The sequence below is a fragment of the Falco biarmicus genome, chromosome 1 (assembly GCF_023638135.1).
Source record: "Falco biarmicus isolate bFalBia1 chromosome 1, bFalBia1.pri, whole genome shotgun sequence".
Taxonomy (NCBI): domain Eukaryota; kingdom Metazoa; phylum Chordata; class Aves; order Falconiformes; family Falconidae; genus Falco; species Falco biarmicus.
Genome location: NC_079288.1, coordinates 76,163,631 through 76,186,537, shown reverse-complemented (window position 1 = coordinate 76,186,537; position 22,907 = coordinate 76,163,631). Strand labels below are relative to the sequence as shown.

The window sequence follows — 22,907 nt, the reverse complement described above, 5'->3', positions numbered from 1 at the left end:
TTGTGAGACCACGTGTACGCCTTTTGTGTGACAGGGTCTTGTGGTTTAACCCCAGCCAGCAACTAAGTACCATGCAGCCACTTGCTCACTCCCCCCTGCCCCAAACCCCCAGAGGGATGGGGAGGAGATCTGGCAAAAAGGCAAAACTTGTGGGTTGACTTAAGTAAAGATTAATAAATAAAATAAAATAAAACACAATAGTAATAACATCAATTGTAATGGAAAGGAGAAAGAGGGAGAAAGAGGAATAAAATCCAAAAGGAAAAAAAAGAGCAAGTAATGCACAATAAAACTGCTCACCATCTGCTGACTGATGTCCAGCCAGTCCCCGAGCAGCAATCGGCAGCCCCTGGACAGCTCGTCCCAGTTTATATACTGAGCATGCCATCCCATGGTACAGAATATCTCTGGCTAGTTTGGGTCACCTGTCCTGGCCGTGTCCCCTCCCAACTTCTTGTGTCCATCCAGCCCTCTCACTGGCAGGGCCTGAAAACCTGAAAAGTCTTTGACTTGGTATAAACAGTACCTAGCAACAACTCAAAACAATAGCACGTTATCAATATTATTCACATACTAAATCCAAAACACAGCACTGTACCAGCTACTAAGAAGAAAATTAACTGTATCCCAGCTGAAACCAGGGCATAGGGACACCTGAATTTCGGTTGTAAGGGAACAGGATGTGCAGCCCTCAGAAGGGATGACCGTAGGTGAAACGCCTTGCTGTAGGTAGCTGTAGTCAACTAACTGGTGTATTGACATAATTTCCCAAGGTGATGTTTTGGGCCCTTAGCTGTAAGGTTAATATTTAAAGTTTACAGTTTGTATTTTTATGTAAAGATCATAGAATCATAGGATCATTTAGGTTGGAAAAGACGTTTGAGATCATCAAGTCCTACTGTTAATCGAGGGCTGCCAAGGCCACCACTAAAGCATGTCCCTAAGCACTGCATCTGCATGTTTTTTTGAAAACCTCCAGGGCGTGTGATTCAATGATTCAACCACCTTCCTGCTCAGCAATTTTTTCCTAATATCCAGTCTAAACTTCCCCTGGTGTAACTTGAGGCTGTTTCTTCTTGTCCTGTCACTTGTTATCTTGGAGAAGAGACCTACTCCCACCTGCCTAACACCTCCTTTCTGGTAGTTGTATGGAGCAGTAAGGTCTCCCCAAGCCTCCTTTTCTCCAAGCTAAACAACTCTGGTTCCCTCAGCTGCTCCTCAAAAGACTTGTGCTCTAGATCCTCCACCAGCTTTGTTGCCCTTCTCTGGACACCCTCCAGCACCTCAGTGTCTTGTGAAGGACCCAAAACTGAACACAGTATTTGAGGTGCAGCCTCATCCGTGCCAAGTACAGGGGGATAATCACTGCCCTGATCCTACTGGCCACATTGTTGCAGATAGAAGCCAGGATGCTGTTGGCCTTCTTGGCCACCTGGGCACACTGCTGGTTCATATGCAGCTGGCTGTTGACCAGCACCCCCAGGCCCTTTCCCTCCAGGCATCTTTCCAGTCACTCTTCCCCAAGCCCATAGCACTGTGTGGGGTTGGTGTGACCCAAGGGCAGGACCCGGCACTGAGCCTTGTTGAACCACACACAGTTGGCCTTCGCCCGTCAGTCCATTCTGTCCAGATCCCTCTGTAGAGCCTCCTGCCCTTGAGCAGATCAACACTCCCCCCCAGCTTGATGTCATCTGCAAACTGAGTGAGGGTGCACTTGATTCCCTCATCCAGATCATTGATAAATGATATAACAGAACTGGCCTCAGCACTGAGCCCTGGGGAATGCCACCTGTGACTGGCCAACAGCTGGATATAACTCCATTCACCACCACTCTGGGCTCAGCTGTCCAGCCAGCTTTTAACCCAGCATAGAGTCCACCCATCAGAGCCATGAGCAGCCAGTTTCTCCAGGAGAATGCTGTGGGAGACGGTGTCAAAGGCTGTATTAAAAGTCCAGGTAGACAATATCCACAGATCTTCCCTCATCTACTAAGTAGGTCTTCTTGTTGTAAAAGGAGATCAAGTTTGTCAAGCAGGACCTGCCCTTCATAAACTCGCATGACTGTGTCTAACCTCCTGGCTGTCCTGCACATGCCATGTGATGGCACTCAGGCTGATCTGCTCCATAACCTTCCCTGACACCGAGGTCAGGCTGACAGGCCTGTAGTTCACCTGAGCCTCCCTGAAGCCCTTCTTGTAGGTGGGCGTCACATTGGCTGACCTCCAGTCCTCTGGGACCTCCCCAGTTAGCCAGGACTGCTGGTAAATGATGAAGAAAATGATGGAGGTAAAAGAGTAAATTAAGTGCTGGGCATATAATTAATTCTATATGGTATTCCTTGGTATACTGAATTACATGTTTCACAAAAATGCACAGTTCAGATTGTACAGCAGAGCATTTTTTTAATAGAATTCTGATTTATCTCTTGCTTCTCTTTCTTTGAACAGTTTATGAAGAACCAGAAGACCCCAGTAACAGATCATTTTTTTCAGAAATTATCTCTTCAGTGTCAGATGTCAAATTCAGTCACAGTGGTAGATACATGCTAACAAGAGATTACCTCACTGTCAAGGTTTGGGATCTGAACATGGAAACAAAGCCTGTAGAAACATACCAGGTAGGTATCTCCTACGTCGTGAAATGCAGCCATATAAAAGCCTCTCACTGTTCAAAACCTGAGTATTTTCCTAAACTTCTCATTACTTGTTCTAAGAAGCAGCTAGCTGAGGGCGGCTGATCAAGGTGGTTAAAATCCTCAGAGTAGCATCCTTGTAGTTGGGCAGTTTCAGCACTAGTAAGGAAGTGTAAGGCCTGAGGAGTCAGAGCAATGCTCACTGTGGATTTGGCCTGTGAAAGAAATGATTCTTCTAATAAAGGAAATCATCTCTTCGCTTTGGCATCTGTTTTCAAGTGATGTACGCACTACTAACATTTGAAAGAAACTGAGGAAAGGATTTTGTGTATTGCTTAGCATTCTGCTCTTGCTGGGACTGCTGAAAGTTTACACCTTTGCTACTGCAGGACTTTTTTAAAAAAACTTCATCTATGTGTTTCTCTGTGCCTAGTTCTAGAAGCAATTTGTGTTAAACCTTGACATCACTACTGACACAGCAGTTTGGGAATGCCAGACAAACACATCTGGTTGCCTGAATTCATTGTGAAATTATCCAGACAAAATGCCGGTGGCTCCAGCCAGCGCTGAGTTTGTACTCTGACATCTGTTCTGTTTGGCAATAGAGGGCTGAGCTTACATTTTTTGACTCTGCCTTGAAGAGGGAAGATATGTCTGTGACACAGAAACCGCTTGTTATGAAAATGCAATGAGAAAAAAACTGTTAAGCTACCTACAGAAGAGTATGCAAAGTAGGAAAAACGCCATTTCATCTGGCTTGTACTGCTTGCTTAGAGACAGTCCTGCGAGCGACAGTGCTGGAACAATCCCTTCTTTTCTGTGTCTGCATAATGGCAGGTGGGGTAGAGTAATTCACAGTAACTATAATAAAGATTAGTTTTAAAATAACACGTAATGAGAGTTTGGTAGCCTGTCTTGTCAAAACAACCATAATTTTACATTGATAATATTGGAGGTATTTATTAGCGAGTGTTTAGTACACAAAGCAGGCCCCAGTGTTTTCCAATGCACCATTTACATTTCAGTGGATACTCTTCAGTGTGTCTCCTGTTAGCGCTGGAAAGTCTGAGCCTGTATACCTTTAAGGCTACAGAATTGGTTTTGCTCTGAAAATGGCAATACTTATAACACCATTGTGTTGATGTGCTGTGTGAAAATGGAGTGGGAGGGTGAGAGCGAGACTGTGTTTTATATAACAGAATCATATCTCAGATTTTGGGAGCTTAGGTAATATATTACTTTATACTTATGCTAATGGAGTAGGCAGCCATGTCTCTGGAGAGGAATAGCTGGTCAGGCCAACCTGTTTGTCTTGATTATGACATCTGCTTTTATTTCCTCATGTAGGTAGCTGTGAAACAAGCTGGCCACCTTTAAATCAGTCTGACACCCAACAGTAGGGCTAGTTAAAAGAGTTCTATTTCTCCAACCTGAGATGGGAAAAATGAGTATAACGTAGAATTTTCAGTACTAATTATTGCAATCAGAAGCTTATAGAAAAAATAAAAAAAGGACTGCAACAATAAAACCCCTGCAAATTTAACAGTGGTTTTGCTGTCTTACTTTAACCTATGGATTGCCTTTAATTTTCAAATATTTATAGAGCGCCTAATAAAGAGTATACAGATGTATTGCTGAGTTTTCCAGCAGACTAAAGGAGAATCAGGAACTCAGGGGCCTTAGGAAGCCAATAGCACAGGACTCCGTAGGATTCACATGGTCCAGCTGCTTTGGGCAACTTGCATGTTTTTCAGCGGCAGACAGTAGAGAATTCTGTTCTTAAGAAAAGCTTGTTTAAATTACTGTTTTGAATGATTTGTCTTGGGGTATCTCTCACATGTCTAAGTCTCATATATAAATGTAGAAATCTCTCAAGAAGTTTTTTGTGGTGGATCACCCAAAAGCAACAGATAAGACTAACATTTTCAGTTTTGTATCCACATAATTATGATAACATGTATGTAATTAAAAGATTAAAAGATATTTATTAAAAGTGAATTTCTCATTTCATCCACTGCATGCTAGCCACTTAGATATTGTCTAGCTGTGGGACTTGTGAAGAGGGTCACAACAGGTGATGTCCCCACAGGGTTGTAAGGAAGAGCAAAATCTGTAACTGTACTGCTTCATTATCAGGTTACAATTTCAGTATCACAAAGCCCATTGAATTCCTCATGCAAGTTCTTTTTCTTATCGATGCTATGGCTAAAATAATGCTATTGCATACAGCAGCTGTTGCAGCCTTGCTGAAACACATTATCTGCTGACTATGATTCAATATAGTTTTCTCCTGTTTGTGCTAATAAAGGAAAAAGGGCAGAGTATGGTGCAGTGGACAGCACTAAAAGAGCAATACAGTGGAATGGCCGGTGCTTAAATGTTGCAAGGCCTAACAGGATACTCTTCTGATGCTGCCAGATGAATTGCCCCAGCAGAACCATACCAGCAGCAACCAGAGGTGAACACCTTCATAGCTAATAATAGCTTGATCCACTTCTAGCAGGGTCTTTTCCATAGGGATTTGGACTAATATGTCCCTTACCAGTGCAATTCCTGATTGTTACTATTCAGTCCCTGTACGATAGCTCCCTGCATAGGCATGTTGCTGTGTTAGTCTGAAGCATGTAATTACTAGATAATTCCATGAAGATCTGACCTAAAACAGTGCAGAGGAAAAAAGGAGGATGCCTTTTGTAATTAGTTAGCAATGAATTTGGTTTGCATTCAAGCACTATTCTTATGTGATAAGAATAATATGTAACACACAAGGAAAGTCTAATTTTACCCTCAATTGGTAGCAGCAGTTGAACATGCAAACAAGGTGAAAATTAAATGTTTCTTCTGGTTAGTTTTACATAGTGACTCTGATAGTCTGAATGGGTTCAAATGTGGTAATGTCATGGTTTAACCCCAGCCGGAAACTGAATACCCTGCAGCCTTTTGCTCACTCCCTCCTCCCTGCCCTGCAGCGGGATGGGGAGGAGAGTCAGAAAAAGGTAAAACTCGTGGGTTGAGATAAAAACAATTTTATAACTGAAATAGAATAACATATAATAATAATAACAAGAACAATTGTAATGAAAATGAGAAAGAGGGGGAGAGGAATAAAATCCAAAAGGAAAGAAAGAGCAAGTGATGTATGGTACAATTGCAGTCCCTGAGCACTGATAGGCCGGCCCTGGCAACTCCCCCGGTTTATATACTGAGCATGGAGTTCTGTGGTATGGAACACCCCTCTAGATTGGGTCACCTGTCCGGGCTGTGTCCCCTCCCAACTTCTTGTGCCCCTTCAGCTGTCTCACTGGCAGGGCCTGACAAACTGAAAAGTCTTTGACTTAGTATAAACAGTACCTAGCAACAACTCAAAACAATAGCACGTTATCATTATTATTCACATACTAAATCCAAAACACAGCATTGTACCAGCTACTGAAAAGAAAATTAACTGTATCCCAGCTGAAACCAGGACAGGTAATCAAAGGGTCCACAAGAAGAGGAAGCTGGTTGTCCAAGGCAGTAGTGCAAGTCTGCAGACAGTCACGAAAAAGGAGCTGAGATGTTGATGAGATCAGTAAGAAATCTGAGAGTGGAACTGCAAAATGCTTTTTGACAGAGCTGATCGGAAGGCACGGTGCCAAGCTCTGGATTTGGACACACTTTGCAAAGGGTGTATGCATGACAGTGGTCATGACAGATGGCTGCTGGAAATGTTAGCAAGAGGAAGACCTAGAAATGACAGTCAATGAGGCAAATGCGATCTGCTTCCTTCTTCTGCCTTAACCAACCTTTCTATTTCTTCCAAGCATTGGGAGCTCCCAAAGATGATAAAGAACTCCAGTTCTGTAATAAGTTACACTGCTGACATAAAAAGGCTTTAAGTAAAGACAAAATGAAAGGATTTAGTTACAGAGGGTGCAAGAAACTGCATCAGTACTGAAAGGGTTCTGACCTGTTACTCACCATGAGGGTAAATGCATTTAATTGTGAAATGTTTTATCTGCATCTACCATTTGCCTATTATTTGCTTTATGAGATATTATCTGTTTATATACAGCTCAGTGTTCATCATCTATTAATGAAAATTGATCCATAAACAAAAATTAATAATCCTTAATAACCATGTGTTACAAATATTCTTAGGATACAATTTGGCTATTGAAAATGGGTTAAAGAAAATGTAAGTGAAAGGTTATTGTCCCTCGTCTGGTCTTGATATAGTTATCTTACTAGAAGAAATGTTTACGCCTTCAGGCCAGAGGAGAGTGCTGAGCATCCATGAGCAGGAACAGTCTCCCTGGACTTGCAAGAACCAGTACCTCTGTATGCCAGAGCAAAATTATGCCCCTTGGCTATGGGATTGGTATATGTGCTCTGAGAGGCCATCTACATGTCTTTGTTTTCCAGTTTCTTCAACAGCTAGAAGAAAACATCAGGAGTGAAAGTGCATTGGTAAATTCATCTAGGCAGGGATTTTCTAGTTCATTATTTCTTTGTGGAATGAAACCAATCATCCAGAAGGAAAACTAATCAAATTCTGCAAAAAATTGAAATAGTTTGCATGAGATCTGTCTCTTTATAAGGACCCTTGTTCAGCAGAGATGTGCGGCCCAGGGGAGGGGTCTTTTGCAGGTCAGTCTCACTTTTCAAATATGTAAGTGAGAATTTACATTGTTGTTTTCAAGTCTCAGCCAAATTTGGGATATCTTTTGGCTAAATTGGTGTTCTAATTTGCAGCATGTGCAACTACAACCTTGTACTGTATTTGGCTTCTGAAATACCTTATCCAAATATATGTAATAACATCCACTGAGTTCTTTTAATACAGCCAGGTTCTTTTTGCCATAAGTAAGAGTCCACTTATCTTGGAATATGACATTTTTGTTGCTATTTAAATTAGATTTCTTGCACATTAATTAGCACATCTAGGGTATCAGCTGGTGAAATGTCTTCGGGAATTAGGCTAGCACTGAGAAAATCACCCAAGCAGGAAACAAATATGTTGAAGAGGGGTGGTCTGCAGCCTGCTGAGGGTGGTATGCTTCATGCTTTCCTGCAACAATAATTCTCTAGCACCTGGTTAATTGGACTGTGGAAAAGTACAGATAGAATCTTTAAACACAGTATCTTCTGCAAAGCTACCAATCTGTGCAGCATATTTTGTAAGGGAATGTGGGAGATAAAGCCGAGAGTGGGGGGCTGGTTGTGGAGTTTTATATTCTGTTTTATTTCAAGAATAACAACAGTTATTTTCTTTGAAACAGGTCCATGATTACCTTAGGAGCAAGTTGTGTTCCCTTTATGAGAATGACTGCATCTTTGATAAGTTTGAATGTGCATGGAATGGATCAGACAGGTAATCCATCCTTATGTCCATTGCCATCTTTATTTAGCAAAAGATCTCCTATATATTATGGGGAACAATCAGAAAGTAAAGTGTTACACATGGTTATTTTCCACATCAATTTACATCTTCACATACCAGTGTTCAAGTTGATAAAAGGTGTTTGGATATTGGTGCAGTTGTGTCTCTGACCTCCTTAGACATGATGTATACCTTTGTTGATCTTGGCTCATGCCTTAAGGGAAAAAAAACCCTTTAAAGTCTGTCCATTTTTAATAAATCATAAGTAGGCTGCAAAAGTTAAAAAGAATGCTGCCAACTCACACAGCCTCACCAACATAATAAGGAAGCTTGTGTGATCCTGTATTTACACATGAGCTGCCTCAGAAATTCGGTTCATTTACTGGAAACAGGGAGTGAGGAAAGGAGTCACAGGCACCCACTGACTCTCTGCAAACTGCTGCCAAATGACAGTTTCTTCTGATACTTACCTCCACCAGAGCTGTCCCTTTCCCTATGCACTGAGGGAGAGGTCCTTGTTTTTATCTTGGACATGGTATCTTCTTGAATATTTTAATGAGAAATATTGGCACAAGTCAGAGTGTGAGTTAAGATGCAATATGCTAATGCAATAACATTAGGAAATGGTGGCACTACTTTGGGGAGCAGGAATATTGTACAGGAAGAACTGAGCAGCCAAGAGGACTGGAATAATAAAAATGGATGAAAGCCAGGAGTATAATGCAAGGTGAGCATTTTAGTTAACAGAAAACACAAACCTTCATCTTATCAGTTGAAAACAACTCACAGGGACGCTCATATGCTAGGTGACTGTGGAAGGGATTAGCAGTCTACAAAACCCATGTGAAAGAGAGCACAGGAGCCAATTTTGAATGGCACTCAGTGACGCCTGGCTCAGCAGAGCTAGGAGCCACGAGGCAAAAGTTTGGCATTCACTGAAAGCCTGGAACTGGGCCTTCAGCTCACTTAGTCTTTCATTTGGGAACGAGAAAAATGGTCTATCTCATTGTATTTGAAGCAGGCTGGCCTGCCCTGCACTGGGCAAGGACTAGGAAACAGAGTGTGGGGCAGCTGTGAAAGAGGCAGATATGATCCTTGAATGGGCAAGGCTGGGATATCCAGCAGAGAAAGGAGTAGTGGTGACGTTATGTTAGGGTCTTTCTCAAAGGCCTTTGGATTGCAGTTACGTATTTCTTGTCCCTCATCTCCAAGGCAGATGAACTAGTTGGTGAAATGGACAGCTGATATAAAGAGGCAAGAGGGCAGGAGTTTGGTTTTGATCAGCTTGGCAAAAGAGAAGCCAAGATTATATTGCTTCTAGTAAGTATATCAAGGAGGTACACACAGGGAGGAAGGGGATGTAGCTGAGATAAATCTGAATTATAACGACACAACAGCAAATAGGTATTGAGTAACAACAGGTAATTATAGCCTAGAAATTAGAGGTAGTTCATACCTGTCCACACGGAGACTGTGGAGCAGTCTTCCCATTCTGGACATGTAAGAAGCCCAACTGTTTTGATGATGGTTCTCAGGAAATTTATGTAAGTAGTTATATGGAACACTGGTTAAAACGACAAGTGTTTGAACTTGGAAGTGCAGAACAAGTTCTCTTGCAGTCCTGTGCCCCACAAATGCAGATAAAGTGTAATGCCGTACACTGTGCGAGGGGTATCTTCTCTTGGGACTACTTTGCTTAGTTCCTGTACTGCCCAATGGAGAGATTCTGTCTTTTCTAAGAAATAAAACTTTTACCTTGTATTGCTTATTATGCAAATGAAACTACATCCCTTATCTCTGTTCACTGTGTGCCAGGGTAATGTGTTTTCTGACAAGGATTAATTTAGCATTGAGTATCCCCTGTGATGCAAACTCCTGGCCATTTAAAATGACATAGGTGGACCACACTGAGCAAAATATTTCCCAGGTTGCTATGACTGCAGCTTGGGCACCAGCTGATGTGGAAATGTCTTTGATATGGTCAGAAAGTGGGAATGACCACAGAAGTTTTAGTGGAAGATCTAGGTTTTGGGGCTTTTCTCTGAAGCTCCCAAACCCATACATAAATGGATGTTTTAGCAGAGGGTTTTCTCAGTAGGCTGGTTATGCTTGAGTTTGGTCCTACTAGAAACACTAAAATTAAAGCATTTCTTGGATATATGGGCAGTGCGGATCCCTGCCTAAATCTGGCACAGAAGAACAGCATAGTCAAATTATTTAGATATTGTGAAACTTTGACAGACATTCAGGGTTTTTCAGATGCTTTCAAACCATTTTGCTTATCCTTGCTGGGAGTTCCCAGTGCATGGTACAGGACGGACAGCCACTTGTTCCCAGGCTCAGTCCTTCTCCTGTAGTCAAATGAAGTGCTGCTATCTCTATTAGTGTCATAAGACCACTCTCTGGATAGTTGCGTGGTGATAATAAAAACATTATTCAGTATCAGGATTTAAAGTGAGTGTAATATTTTCGTTCCTACTTGACAGACCAGAAAGATCAATGCAGTGGGTAATTATTAAGTGGGAACATTAGATTGTGAGGACTTCACTGAGGCATTATTAGTTGTGCACAATTACCAAATCCATCACTAAACACAATACACTGCTCTCGATTGGAAGAAACTGTTGAGTAGAGTAGCTGGCAACATTTGACAAAAGATAAGGGTTCTCTTTAATTTAGTTCTTTCTTTCTGAGAGTCAAATGTATCAGCACTAATGTTCATCTTTTGATGAACTTTCACTCTTCTGAGCATCTTGCTTCTGCGTATGACAAGTATTGCATTGTTTTGCTACACAATACAAGGATTATTATTATTTTTTATTTATTTATTATTATTTAAATGAGATTTGGGAGCCAGTAACTCTTAAAGAACAGTTCATTTGAATAGTAAGGTAAATTAATTTGATCCTTTTGGTATGTATTTTTTAAAAAAGGTCTACTGCTAAAGGTAAGCAATGCCTGTTAACAATAGTACTCTTAAGAGATGCTGCAATACAGTATTGATATTGTTAATACATATACATAACAGTAATAACTGCAGTTCTAAACAAGTCATTTTTATCTTTTGCAGACTCTAAAGCTACAGTGACAATTTGAAGTGACAGGATTGTTCAGTTAAAAAAAGAAAGCACATTTATTGTTTAGGTGCAACTACTGTTTATTAATATTTGTCATTACTAAGGAGTTAATCTCGACTATGATAGAACCTGATGGTGAGGTTGTTTACAAAAAAAATCAATGTATGTGAGCTCTGATTAGAACGTGATTGATGCTCAGTTACTCCAATGAACAGGAACTAATACAATCAGACAGAGCCGATCTCATTTGCTGAAGGGCACATTAATCACTATGTACTTTGGCAACAACAGTGGCCAGGGGAGGGAGTCAAGCAGGGGTCTTACACTAATTCAACCAGATGAGCACATATTATGTGTAGGTGAATATATTACACTAAAATCATGCAATCTTTATTGTATATACATCATTACATGACTATGTAGAATATGAGCTCTATTTATACAGCAATTTAATTTAGTTCTTCCATTCACTTCCAAAGTCAAATCTTTTAATAATGACTCGCAAGACACTGTTTTCTTCCCACTGTCAACCAAACTCATTGTGTTGTTTCAGTTTTACCTCAAAAGGTATCACTTCTGCAGCTGTTTGTGAGTTAAAGAAGCCAGTAAAAAAACCCCAAACCATAGTAGTTCTACATGGTACTAAGTGAATACCTTAATTACTTCTTTTTTTTTTTAAGGTTTCAAATGAATGTGTATGGGAGCCTTTCCAGGGAGACTTTTGAATACCATCATAAGTGATATGCTGTAAGCAGACAAGTGAAGTCACATACAACTGTTCAGTCAGTTCTTTCCTACTGAACTGTCATTCATCCCAATGAATATCCGTCAGCCTTCACTCTAATCAGGTGGAGTCAGCAGGTCCCAGTGGGTGAGATGTTAACAGTCTATTCCTGTCTTGCAGCATGCTCCATGCTGGAGAGCTAGAAGACATCATTTTGTTCTGAAGGCTTGCCATGTCAAATATTGGCTTGGAAGGCCTTGGGCACCCCCTGTTCTTATTCCCAGTCTTATCCCAGCCAGCTGTAGTGGAGTGCCACAGCCATGAATCTGGTGTCTCAAGCTTTTCCATCAGCATACTCCCCAGGAGGTTTAAAAAAGTTCCTTCTTTCTGATGGGAAGTCAGTTGCTTCACATAGCATGGTGTAAAGGAAAGTTCTCCAGCACACCAGCAGGCCCCCACTGCTTGCAGCAGTGCTTCCTCCTTTCCCTTTGTTGTAGTTTGTTTCATTCCTATGAAAAATGTTTTTGAAAAATGTTCCTGGAACCAATCCTTTCTTCTGGTAAGGTCAGCTTGTCACAAAACCAGATCTGGTGGACCTTGCTGCAGATGTGCTGTTCTGCACTGATAACACATGGTAATGGAATCTTGAAAATTTAAGGACTGAAAGTATAATTGGGGAGGCAGTTTCAGGTCAAGAAATGGTCCTTTTTCATGCTGGGTGCCTTGAAGGACTCCTTTGTAGAGGTTTACAAGTCTGGAGGCAAGCTCTTGTGGAAGCTGCTCTCTGAGTCTCCTCCCCTCACACCTGCTTGGTGTCAATGTCCTGCTTCTCTTATCTCAGGGAATGATGTTCTGCTGACGCATTTGCAGTGAGGGGCAGGTTGGCTGGGCTGGTTTAGTTTTTCTGTCTTCCTTAAGCCCAGTGTGTGCCAATCCTTGAAGTCCAGGCTTAGTGCTGTCACACCATCCTGTGGCTACCATGGTCTCCTGAGCAGCCCTCTCACTCTCTCTCCAGAACTATGACATGAGCTGAATTTCTCCAGACAATAGAAATCTGCAGGTGAATAAAATTTTTTATGCATCTAGGAAGAGCAATCTGGGCCAGAGTTAGCCCAAAAGTTATTTTACAAGAGTCTTTTAAAAAAGCAACAACAACAACAAAACCACCACAAAACAATGCGAAGCGAGTGTGGTTGGGTTTTTAAGCAAGCCTTAATTCCATCTGATATCCCCAGAGCTTCAGGGCAAACCCTGCCATCCAGGAAGGCAGCTCAGTGGAGCACTTTTGACAAAAATTGTTGTGTGCAAGGATGGGTGCAACATGGATGATGTTTAAGAGCTTGGCTTGCAATAAAGAAATAGGAATGAAGTATGGAAATAATGGATACGAGAAAGACAGAGATACAGAACTTCTTAGTGACTGACATGTTTGATGAAATATCAATGCCTAAAAAATACTGTGGAAGATCTCATTGCAGTTTGGTACAAATGATGAAATCTAATTCAGCTGCCCTTGAGGTTGAAGTAGGAAAATTGTTGACCTTCCAACAGAAGCAGAACTTCTTAGAGGGGAAAGACACATACTGAAGCATTTCATTTAACAGTCATTACCAAAACCAAAATATTGAAAGCCAGATGTTTTAAAGTATTAAGATGCTTAAAGATGCTGAAGCCATCAATAGTTGATAGGATGCTTCTGTAGACCCTAAAACTCTGGAGCTAAATTAAACATCAGTGGTACAACTACTGGTGTCATGCAAAACAAAACTATTATCCATAGGTAAATATGCTGATTCAGCCTTGTGTGTTCTTACAATGCAGGCAGTAAGAACTTTTCATCTCAAATTCTTTGCTCCAGACAATTTACAGATTGGAAATTGACTTTAAAAAACATCCTTATCTGAAATATTGCTGGCTACCAGATCAGCATGACACAGGGTGAAGGAACCTGGACTGAGTGGGTACTGTGCAGAGGGAGCAGTTAATGTTCTGCTAATTTTGAAACAACTTCTTCCTAAATGGGATGGGCTTTAGCTCCTGGAAATTTGCCAAAAGGTCATCAAGTCTGTGTTGTGATTGCCCAGCTGAAAAGCAGATTACACACATGGTTACATGCAAATCCCTTCTTTACAGCCCATGGCAAGGACAAAAAATCCTGCAAAATAGATAACCAGCAGTGCTTTTCCTTCCCTGCACCCACTGGTAAACTGGTATATGACCAGCCCAGCTCTGCAAATATCCCAGCATCCTGCCTTCTCTGGTGTCACAACCTGCACTACCTAATTCCTGCCAGATTCAAAAGCACAGGAGCCAGCAATTTGTAGGTGATAAGAGAGGAGACCCACCCACCAGGCTCCCTTCTCTGGCCTTCAGTCCAAAGGAGAAGGCAAGGAGGAAACCCAAAACCTTTGAGAGCTGAGCAGGTTATCTGTGAGAGTAAGCAAGACTGGAGGCAGTGGGAGATCACAATGAAAAGGTGAGCGGTGAGACCTCCAAAAATAAAATGGGGAGTGGAGGAGAGAGAGAAAGGGAAATGACAGAGTGAAGCAGAAGAGACAGGACAGAGCAGGGAACAGAGGGTGAGGCTGAGGAGGATATTTCAGTGGCAGGAGAGAGAGAAACAGATAAGGTGTTTTTTTAAAAATTGTAGAGAAGGATAGAGGGAAATGGACAAAGGGGAGGGGAGGAGGAAGAGGGGGAAAAAGCCTGCCTGGAAAGTGTGGTAAAGACCAGAGTCAGAATTGGAGGGGAAGAAAGAGAAAAAAAGAACAGAATGATGACTAGGGAGGGAATAAGAAGAAAAGTCAATTAGTGAAAGTAGGATAGGTCTACACTGGGGTTTTCTCCTTTCCCTTTCACCTTCTTTAACAATATGATTGTCCTTTTAACAAAACATTGTCCTGTTTGCTTATAAAGGAAAAAAAAAAAAAAAAAAGGATAAGACTTTGGGCCATAGCAATCCCACATGAGGACTGAAGTTTGGCAGTGAGATGCCTCAGATTGCATCATTAACAAACAAGAATGCCCCGGCATCAGTGCAAGCTGGACAAGTTAATAACATTTTGTGTTGTCACTCAAAACACACATGCCTGAAGAATTGCCAGAAACCCTCAGACCTGGCTTGGAGCAGCTGTAAAAGGGGGAGCACAGAGTACAGCCTGTCCTCTGCAGAGCAGCGCCATGCGGGGAGGAAGACGTGTTGCTGTTGTGGGGCAGCACCAGAGGGTCAGCAGGGAACCCTGCGAATCCATGTGGGGCCCTGCAGATATGGGGTGCTGCCTCTCCTTCCAAGCACTGGTTAGGCTGCTGGTGCATAAAGTGTAGCCAGCAGTAGCCATGTCACTGTCACTGTTTGGTTTTTTTCCCTGCTTTTTTTCACCTTTTTTTTTTAAAAAAAAAATCATGCTGTCTGTAGCTGCGGTGGTTTGAGCCAGGTACAGTCTATCAACAGCTTTGCTCCAGCCTGGGCTGTCAGTGCGCTGCTCCTCAGGGTGCACTGGCATGTGTTCTGCGTCCTAAATAGCCCTGCGCGGCTGAGGTGATGGTATGGCTGACCATGTGTGGCACAACTTGTAAACCTGCCTCCCAAATAAAATTAAAGGTGGCTAGGCAGAGCTTTTCCAGCCTGCTCCCTTACACACCTGTGAATTAGTGTGGGGTGATTTTGGATGAGGGGCTGTGTTTGGTTTCTTGGACCAGCCTGACTTGCAAGGGTTCTGTGCGAGCACTCAGCGTCACAGTGCTGTGCAGAGCGGAGTCTGGAAATGCAGAACAGACTCTTCCTATACTCAGCTACGATTTTTATTCTAATATATGTATAAAAAAAAATTTCCTTATCGCATACTTTCCGTTATTGTACATTATATTTTCCTGGATGGGAATAAATTGCAGGCTTCCACCTAGTTCTCACTCCCTTTTATTGTTATTTTAAGCAGCAGGTAAGGTTATAATCCATCTGTGTTTGTGACCTTGAACAAGAATGGGCACTTTCTGATTTACATAATGCTATCTTTTACTGAGCCATTAAACTGCAGAAAAACAGGGCCAGCATGAAAAGTAGTCATCTACATATGTTTAAAAAAATAACTGCAGTAAATCCAACTGAAGAAAGCAGACTTCTAAAAATATGCGAGAGTTCAAGAAATTAAAAAGCAAATGGACTGTAAAAGCAGTTTCACTGCAAGCAAAAACTCCTAAAATAAAATTCTTTATAAACAGCTTGCTGTCCATGTGGTGCGCTGGTACTCTGCCTGCATGAAAACTGCTCCCCTGACAGCTCCTGCTTTCATCAGGAGGGATGCTCCTCATTCCCCTGGGAACCACAGCTCTGCAGCCCATGTGCTCCAGTGTTATAAACCTGTTTCAAAATTTTGCCTGGCAGAGGGGGAGCACAGTACTGTGCTAAGCTGTTTGCATCACAAGTTGTGTATCTTGGCGCTGAGATATGAAATAACCTTGACTTTTTCATGTTGGGAATGACCATTACAGCAGGAGCCCTCATGACAAGATGTGGTGATTTAGGAGTGAAACCTTAGTTTTACTGCTGTTGGTGCAGCATTTCTGGAATGGGTGCTAATCTTGATGAGTAGGCTTTCTGCAGCTTCTGGGATACATTTTATCAAGCTGTCAGCCTGACTTTTTGGGGGGGTTTTAGCTTGTGAGATTGTTAACTTGCGCCTTACTAAGCAGGATTGCGCCAGGCCTTTGCGGGTGGGGATGGCAAGGGAAAACCTCCCTGCAGACAGCTCAAGGAAGGGCAGGTACTGCTTGTGGAGAGCAGTGAGGTGGCTCCCTGCTAGGGCTGGCTGCACCTAGGCTTGCCAAGTACCTCCACTGCCCATCCCAGAGCTCAGCATCAGAGCAGCTGTGCAGCCAGCGGTGTGCTGCCCACAGACCCCAGGAAAGCAGCCTCTCGACGAGGTGAAGGCAGTGCATGCTGTATCTCGGTGCTGTAGGTGAGCTGTTGCCGAGGTGAGGGCAGTGCATGCTGTATCTCGGTGCTGTAGGTGAGCTGTTGCCGAGGTGAGGGCAGTGCATGCTGTATCTCGGTGCTGTAGGTGAGCTGTTGCCGAGGGCAGTGCATGCCGTGTCTCAATGCTATGCCTGTCTGGGTTGCAGCAGTTTCCTTTAGCATTTCAGGAGCTGCAAAAAGCTCAGTGTGGAATCAGTGTCATCAAACTCCAGTATGCTGTCAGCAAATGTGGAAGCAGGATGGAGCTGGCAGTCCTGCTAGGGATTCAGCAGCATACAGACCCAGCTGCACCCGCTCCAGTTACCCTGCAGTGGCTCTGAAGCGAGCAGAGCTGCTGTCATGTCAGTAGCTGTAGTGCAAAAGCAGTTAGCTGCAGAGCCCCCATTTGTGCATTTTTCAGTATATTATTCATTTGAATTACAGTACATCCTAATGGCTCCAAATGAGATCAAGGCAACACTGGCTGGAGGCTGTGCACATAGGGTAAACCAGCTCCTGACTCCAGGAGCATCTAATCTAGTCAGCTGGGTAGTATCTGTACGGTGGAGAGTACAGTTTATGCCTTTGAATTCTCCCATGGTTGCATGTGCTGTGGCTTCCTGGCCGGTATGCTGCTCGACACAGATTTCCCCCAAGTGGGAAACAACAGCAAAGGGCTAAAGCAACTGTCATTTGAGATGGAGCTTAGTTTATTAAATGCAAAGCATGTGAAATATGCTCTGTTGGGCTGTACTAGAAGGACAGATAGTTCCTGATTGCCTGAGCCTGAGAACTGTCCAGCTTTTCCTATGGAGACCTGACAGTCTGGGGTGGATTCCCCCTTCCAGGATGGGAATTGAGAAAAAGCACCCTATTTGGGGCTGAGACAGGAGAGTGGAGCATGGCCCTGGCTTTGCATATGGAAGGAAGTTCACAGGGGATCAGCGTTTGAACAAGGCTCTGAAACCAATGATTATGCTAATCCAATAACCTGAGGGCCATGGATGAAATCCTGAATTCATTAAAATTAGTGACAAAATATCCTCCCCTAGGGACTAGGGGAATGAAACAACTGGCAATCCATTATTTCAAACTACAAGCTGATTAATGGGGTAATTTTTATACAGATCAAGGTACGTTTTCTGTCCCTTTCTCCCAGACCCAGAAATATATCCTGACTTGAAGCTTCATTCAGACCTCGTGCAAGAGGTGACAGAATCCTGTTTATCAATGTGTTTATTTCTAAGAAGCGTTGTAGATACAAACTTTAATGATGTCTAGAAGTCTATGGCTTCAGAAGGAAAAAGCTTTATTCTGGAAAGAATTTACTTGTGCAGACTCAGTGTGCAAACCTTTCAAAACACCCTTCTTCAAAACAGTCATTAAAACAGATAATTATGTACTAAATCTTACTATTGTATCCAAAGGTTTGAAATACTTGTTGTTTGTTTTTTTTTTTTTTAAAGACTGTTTCTGGGATCATGGTAAGTCTCAGCTGTCAGAAAAGGTAAAGTTCTGGAGAAGGAAAAAACAGCCTGAAATATGTGATCCTTAAACACTCATAAAAAGCTGGAGGGTAATTAAAAATAACTTATTAAAACACGTTACTTTTATTGTCCTGTGAAGTCAGTCTCATGGTGTCAGGGTCCTGATTGTGCATGCTTCAGGATGTGAGTCTTGGGGTAACTGTAGTTTTCACTGAATACGCTAGTAGGGAAGGGGAAGACATTGGTATAAGAAAACTGTTCACTCTGGGGAGTGTTGGGAAAACTCCTGTTTTATATTCTTTTCCAGGTGAAACCAGAAGACATCTTACCCTAAGGTCAAACCTCAGCTGTTCTGAGCCAGTCATATTAGTAGACTTCCCACAAACTGCTCTTTAACTGTCTTTGTTTTTGCTGTCTGTCTTTCTCTCTACAGTGTGATAATGACAGGTGCATATAACAACTTTTTTCGAATGTTTGACCGAAATACCAAACGAGATGTCACCTTGGAGGCATCCCGAGAGAGCAGTAAACCACGAGCTATTCTTAAGCCCCGGAGAGTCTGTGTCGGAGGCAAACGGAGGAAAGATGACATCAGTGTTGACAGCTTGGACTTTACTAAGAAGATCTTGCATACAGCATGGCACCCAACCGAGAACATCATTGCTATAGCAGCGACAAACAATCTGTACATATTTCAGGATAAAGTGAACTCAGAAATGCACTAGATTATTCAATATCCCTCTCTATTTACAAACCAGCCTCTTAAGAGTTGTAGAAGGATGTGATCTTCACAAAAATTGTGGCTTCTTGTGGTGGGATTTGTAGGTTGCATCCTTTCATCCCTCAGCCTGTATCATTACTGGTGGCAAGCCAACTACTTTCCATCACTGCAACTGTATGAGTAAAAGGCACGACTGCAAATCCAGTACTGTGGTCTGTATCGGTTCCTTTAAACAAACAGGGGTATTTACTCACTTTGGGAGCGTTCCTGAGGAGGGCTGACGCCTCAACTCCCATCAGTCCTTCCAAGGGTCTCTGGTTCGTAGGACCATGCTGTTCTGTTGCCCTGCCTGCTTTTGCAGTCCACAGCATTTACCACATTGTTAGAGCTTTTTGCCACAATCTCGTGATCATTTTTTTTTCCAGTAACGTTCTCCTGTCTTTCAACTAAGCCAAGCCTGTTTGAGTGAACAAATATCCCCATCCCTTTAAAGCATGTGGCAGATTGGAGGGGCCTCATGACAGTTATAACTGGAAGGAGAATCCCTGCTGGTGAAAAGCTGCCCCGTCTCACCTGTCCCATTCCCTTCTTTACAACACCCTCTAATTTATTTATTTATTGACATTACTTTGTGCTTCAACTTCCCGAGTAAGTGACAGACTGGTATAGTTACTCAGCCAGCTTATTCTAAGAAGTTTATTCTCCATAGATCTCTTTGCTTTCTTTAAAACAGTAACTAGTGTCTTTATCACGTGGAGGACTATTTAAAAAATTGGTATTGCCACTCCAGTGGGACTGGCTGGTCAGACACAGCCTGACAATTAACACACAAACCCGTCTTACCGCTTGGGGGTTGGAGTCCTGGAAACTTTGGCTAGAAGTGCTGTCCTTGAAGGCAACTATCAACTTCAGTGGGAACAAAGTTGCATCACTGCTAGACACTTCAGAAAGTCCCTCGTTGGTTGATTGCAGCGTGGTTGTTTTAAGCCCGGCCTTTTGGGGAAAACAGGCAATGCCATGGTATCTGCGGCTGTAAAAAGAATGGTACTGCGAGATGCAGCACTGCTCAGTGAATTTTAACGCTTTTAAATGAGTCTGCTACTGGGAGACAAAATTATTCCTGGAGAAATAGGAAAAATCAAAACCTCCAAACTAAACAAAACCTTCTTCCACATAAATACTGTTAGAGCTATCTCTGTTTTAAAATAAATAGTGATGTAAATGGAAAAGGAGAGTACACGTGATCGGTGTAGCACATGCAGGAATTATATGGGAATGGTGCAGTGGGCAGGGAGTCCTCTTAATCCAGGAAAAGAAAGTTCTGCTGCATCCCTAATAGCTCTGGCAGAAAAATTAATATCCCAAAGGATTTCTCCTCAAACCATGAATAAAAGAGCAGAACTCAGATGACCTGTTAATCTGCCCATATTAAAACTCCTCAGAAAAAAAAAAAAAAAAAAAAAAAGAAAAAGTCTTTAAGCCATTATGCACTGGTTTCTTGGTAAGTGGAGAATGTACTGACGGAGGAGTCTGCATGCTTTTATATTTTGGTTTGGGGGAAAAGGTAGTGAAAATCTGCTTACAAGAACTAAAAAAAGTCTGCAGCTTTTATATCACTGACATCTTAACACAACACATGAAATCTGTATGTTTGAAGTTTTCTAGATCAATGCTGTATATTTTGTGTGTAGAAGCACAAATGCATGTGCATCAGTTTCCAGCCACACTAAACACATATGGTATGAAACGTGTAGGTTAATTTTAAAGGGAATGAGGAATGTTTGTTTATGAAATACTGTATGCTGTAGCAGGCATGGACAGTATATGTACATATTGATTCTAATGAAATTTAACAAAATTGCCTTTTTTTTTTTCTTGTAAAAAGGTTTAAGAATGTGGTAAATTGTATAGAAATCTTGTTAATGCCAAACTACTGCTTCAAGGTTGTCATACAATTTCTTTGACTTTTGGCCTCCTCCATTAACCTTTGCAGCTAAAAAAAAAACAAAAACAAACAAAAAAAGCTATCAGCTTATATTGGCATTTACAGCTAGAAGTACTGTAAAACTTATATTTAGCTTTTAACATTCTCAAGTAAGATTCTATAGATAACTTATTATAAAGCAAATCTTAATACAACAATTTTTTGTTTTTAATTTGAAGTACCTTACTCTGTTAACAGCTTTGGGTACCAAAAAGAATATGTTAAAGTTAAATAAAGAAATATATCTTTGGAGCTTTATAAAACTAATGAAATGCCCAACCAAAATACCATGAAGTGACTATAAAGGAAATAAATAGAAACCTTTCAAAGACCAGTATTCCGTTCCTGTCTTTGGCATCACTCGTACAGATCGGTTTCCTGGTTTCTTGAATGTATGGAAAGTTAACATCGTCATTGTGAACGTTCCAACTTTCTTTCTCTTTTTAGTTTGAGCTTTCAGTGGTGTAGAGTAAGTGATGGTAAAGTTGGTAAATCTGATTGTTTTGAAAGCTGTTGTTCATGGCTGCATTCTTTGTGTTGCACAAATTAGCTAACTGTTGTTGAATAAAAATATAAATATGTTAATACCAGCTTTTTCAATAAAACTACAACCAAAAGGCATAAATAGATGACTTCAAGGCACAGCTTATTTTTAAGCTAGGCATGAAAGGGTTGTTTGGCTGCTTTTACAAAGGAGGAAGAGTCACAGGTACCGGGACTCTCAGCGCAAGCTACTATGTGAACCTGAAGCTTTGTGGCAGGCGGAGAAGTGAGCACAGTGCCATGAATGGGACCTGCTTGGGGGCTCAGTGTGATGAAGTGCGTGCGGAGACCGTTGCAGCAGAGCTGGAGATACACTTTTGGTTCATACCTTGGACCAACTTTTCGCCCTGCTCATAGCCCAAGACAGACTTTAGGAGATTTGGGTCTCAGCCTCCTACAGATGGAATAAGAGACACGCACAATGTGAAGGGACACACACAACCACACGGTAAAAAACAGCAGTAGTGTCACCACTGGCCAAGCTGGAGACCTTCCAACATGGCGGGCCATGAGGGCACATCTGGGATGCGTCCAGGCCTGGCCTCCCAAATGAGACAGACGTTGGGCCAGGTGACAATCCAGAGGGCTATTAGCAGAGCAGCATTCCTCTTTCCCCTGTCACTATCTTTCAACCTCTACCCCGGGGTGGAGGGTGGGGGGTGGGGTGGGGTGGGGTGGGAATTAAAAAAGGGAGGGGGAAAAAAAAGCTAACTTGGCATACACACTTACAGGTAGGAAACCAGTCCAAACTGATGTCTGACTCTCTGGCCATCATGATGCTTGCCCCAGATAACCTCTTCCTTTGAATCCCAGACTAAGGCAGCTAACCCTGCCTGCATGTCCCACATGGCGTGCTGGGTGTGAGAAACCACCTGGCCATCAGCACGAGTTAGACACTGAAAGGCTAAGTCCTTTTTCTGGATGCAGACCAGAATAAATTTGCCTCAGCTGTTAGATTAGGCAGTGTGTTGCTTTGCACACTCTCCCATAGCTTACATGCTAATTCCGCCACCCCTCCACCCCCCACCCCACCCCCCTTTTTTGGAAAGACACAGTCAATCCCACTCATTTAGATGGACAAATACAACTAGGCACTGAAGAGAGAACTCTCAGCTGAAAATCAACACATCAAGCAATACACTATTTACCTTCCCGGTTTCCCTTTTCATCCCTAAATACCCAGTAGAAGCAGGAGCCAGATGGCTAACTGGCATGCTTTTGAATTTTTCACACGCATACTTAGTAGCTGCATACGGTGATTTAACCCTTTGTGGTTCGGGGGTGATGTTGGCGTGAGCCACCTGCTGCTCCTGTTTGCAGCCAGCAAGTTGTCTTGCTTTCAGGCAGAGTTAAGTCCTTTGGAGCCTTCCAAGGTCATGGTTATTAATCCCTGATGAGGGGGCAAGTATAAGGCTTGTTTGCCTT

The 22,907-nt window shown here is 42.3% G+C and overlaps 1 protein-coding gene across 8 annotated transcripts in view; it reads left to right on the top strand.

Annotated features, from left to right (window-relative positions):
- The window catches only part of PPP2R2C (protein phosphatase 2 regulatory subunit Bgamma), a 207,442-nt gene extending 185,876 nt beyond the window's left edge, over positions 1-21,566 (top strand). For all 8 annotated transcript variants that reach the window (XM_056360902.1, XM_056360930.1, XM_056360919.1 and 5 more), the window contains 3 exons: positions 2,449-2,618; positions 7,895-7,986; positions 18,668-21,566. In XM_056360902.1, coding sequence (XP_056216877.1) covers positions 2,449-2,618; positions 7,895-7,986; positions 18,668-18,959 — 554 coding nt within the window. In that variant the 3' untranslated portion in view covers positions 18,960-21,566. The remainder of the gene's footprint in view (positions 1-2,448; positions 2,619-7,894; positions 7,987-18,667) is intronic.
- The last annotated feature ends 1,341 nt before the right edge of the window (positions 21,567-22,907 follow it).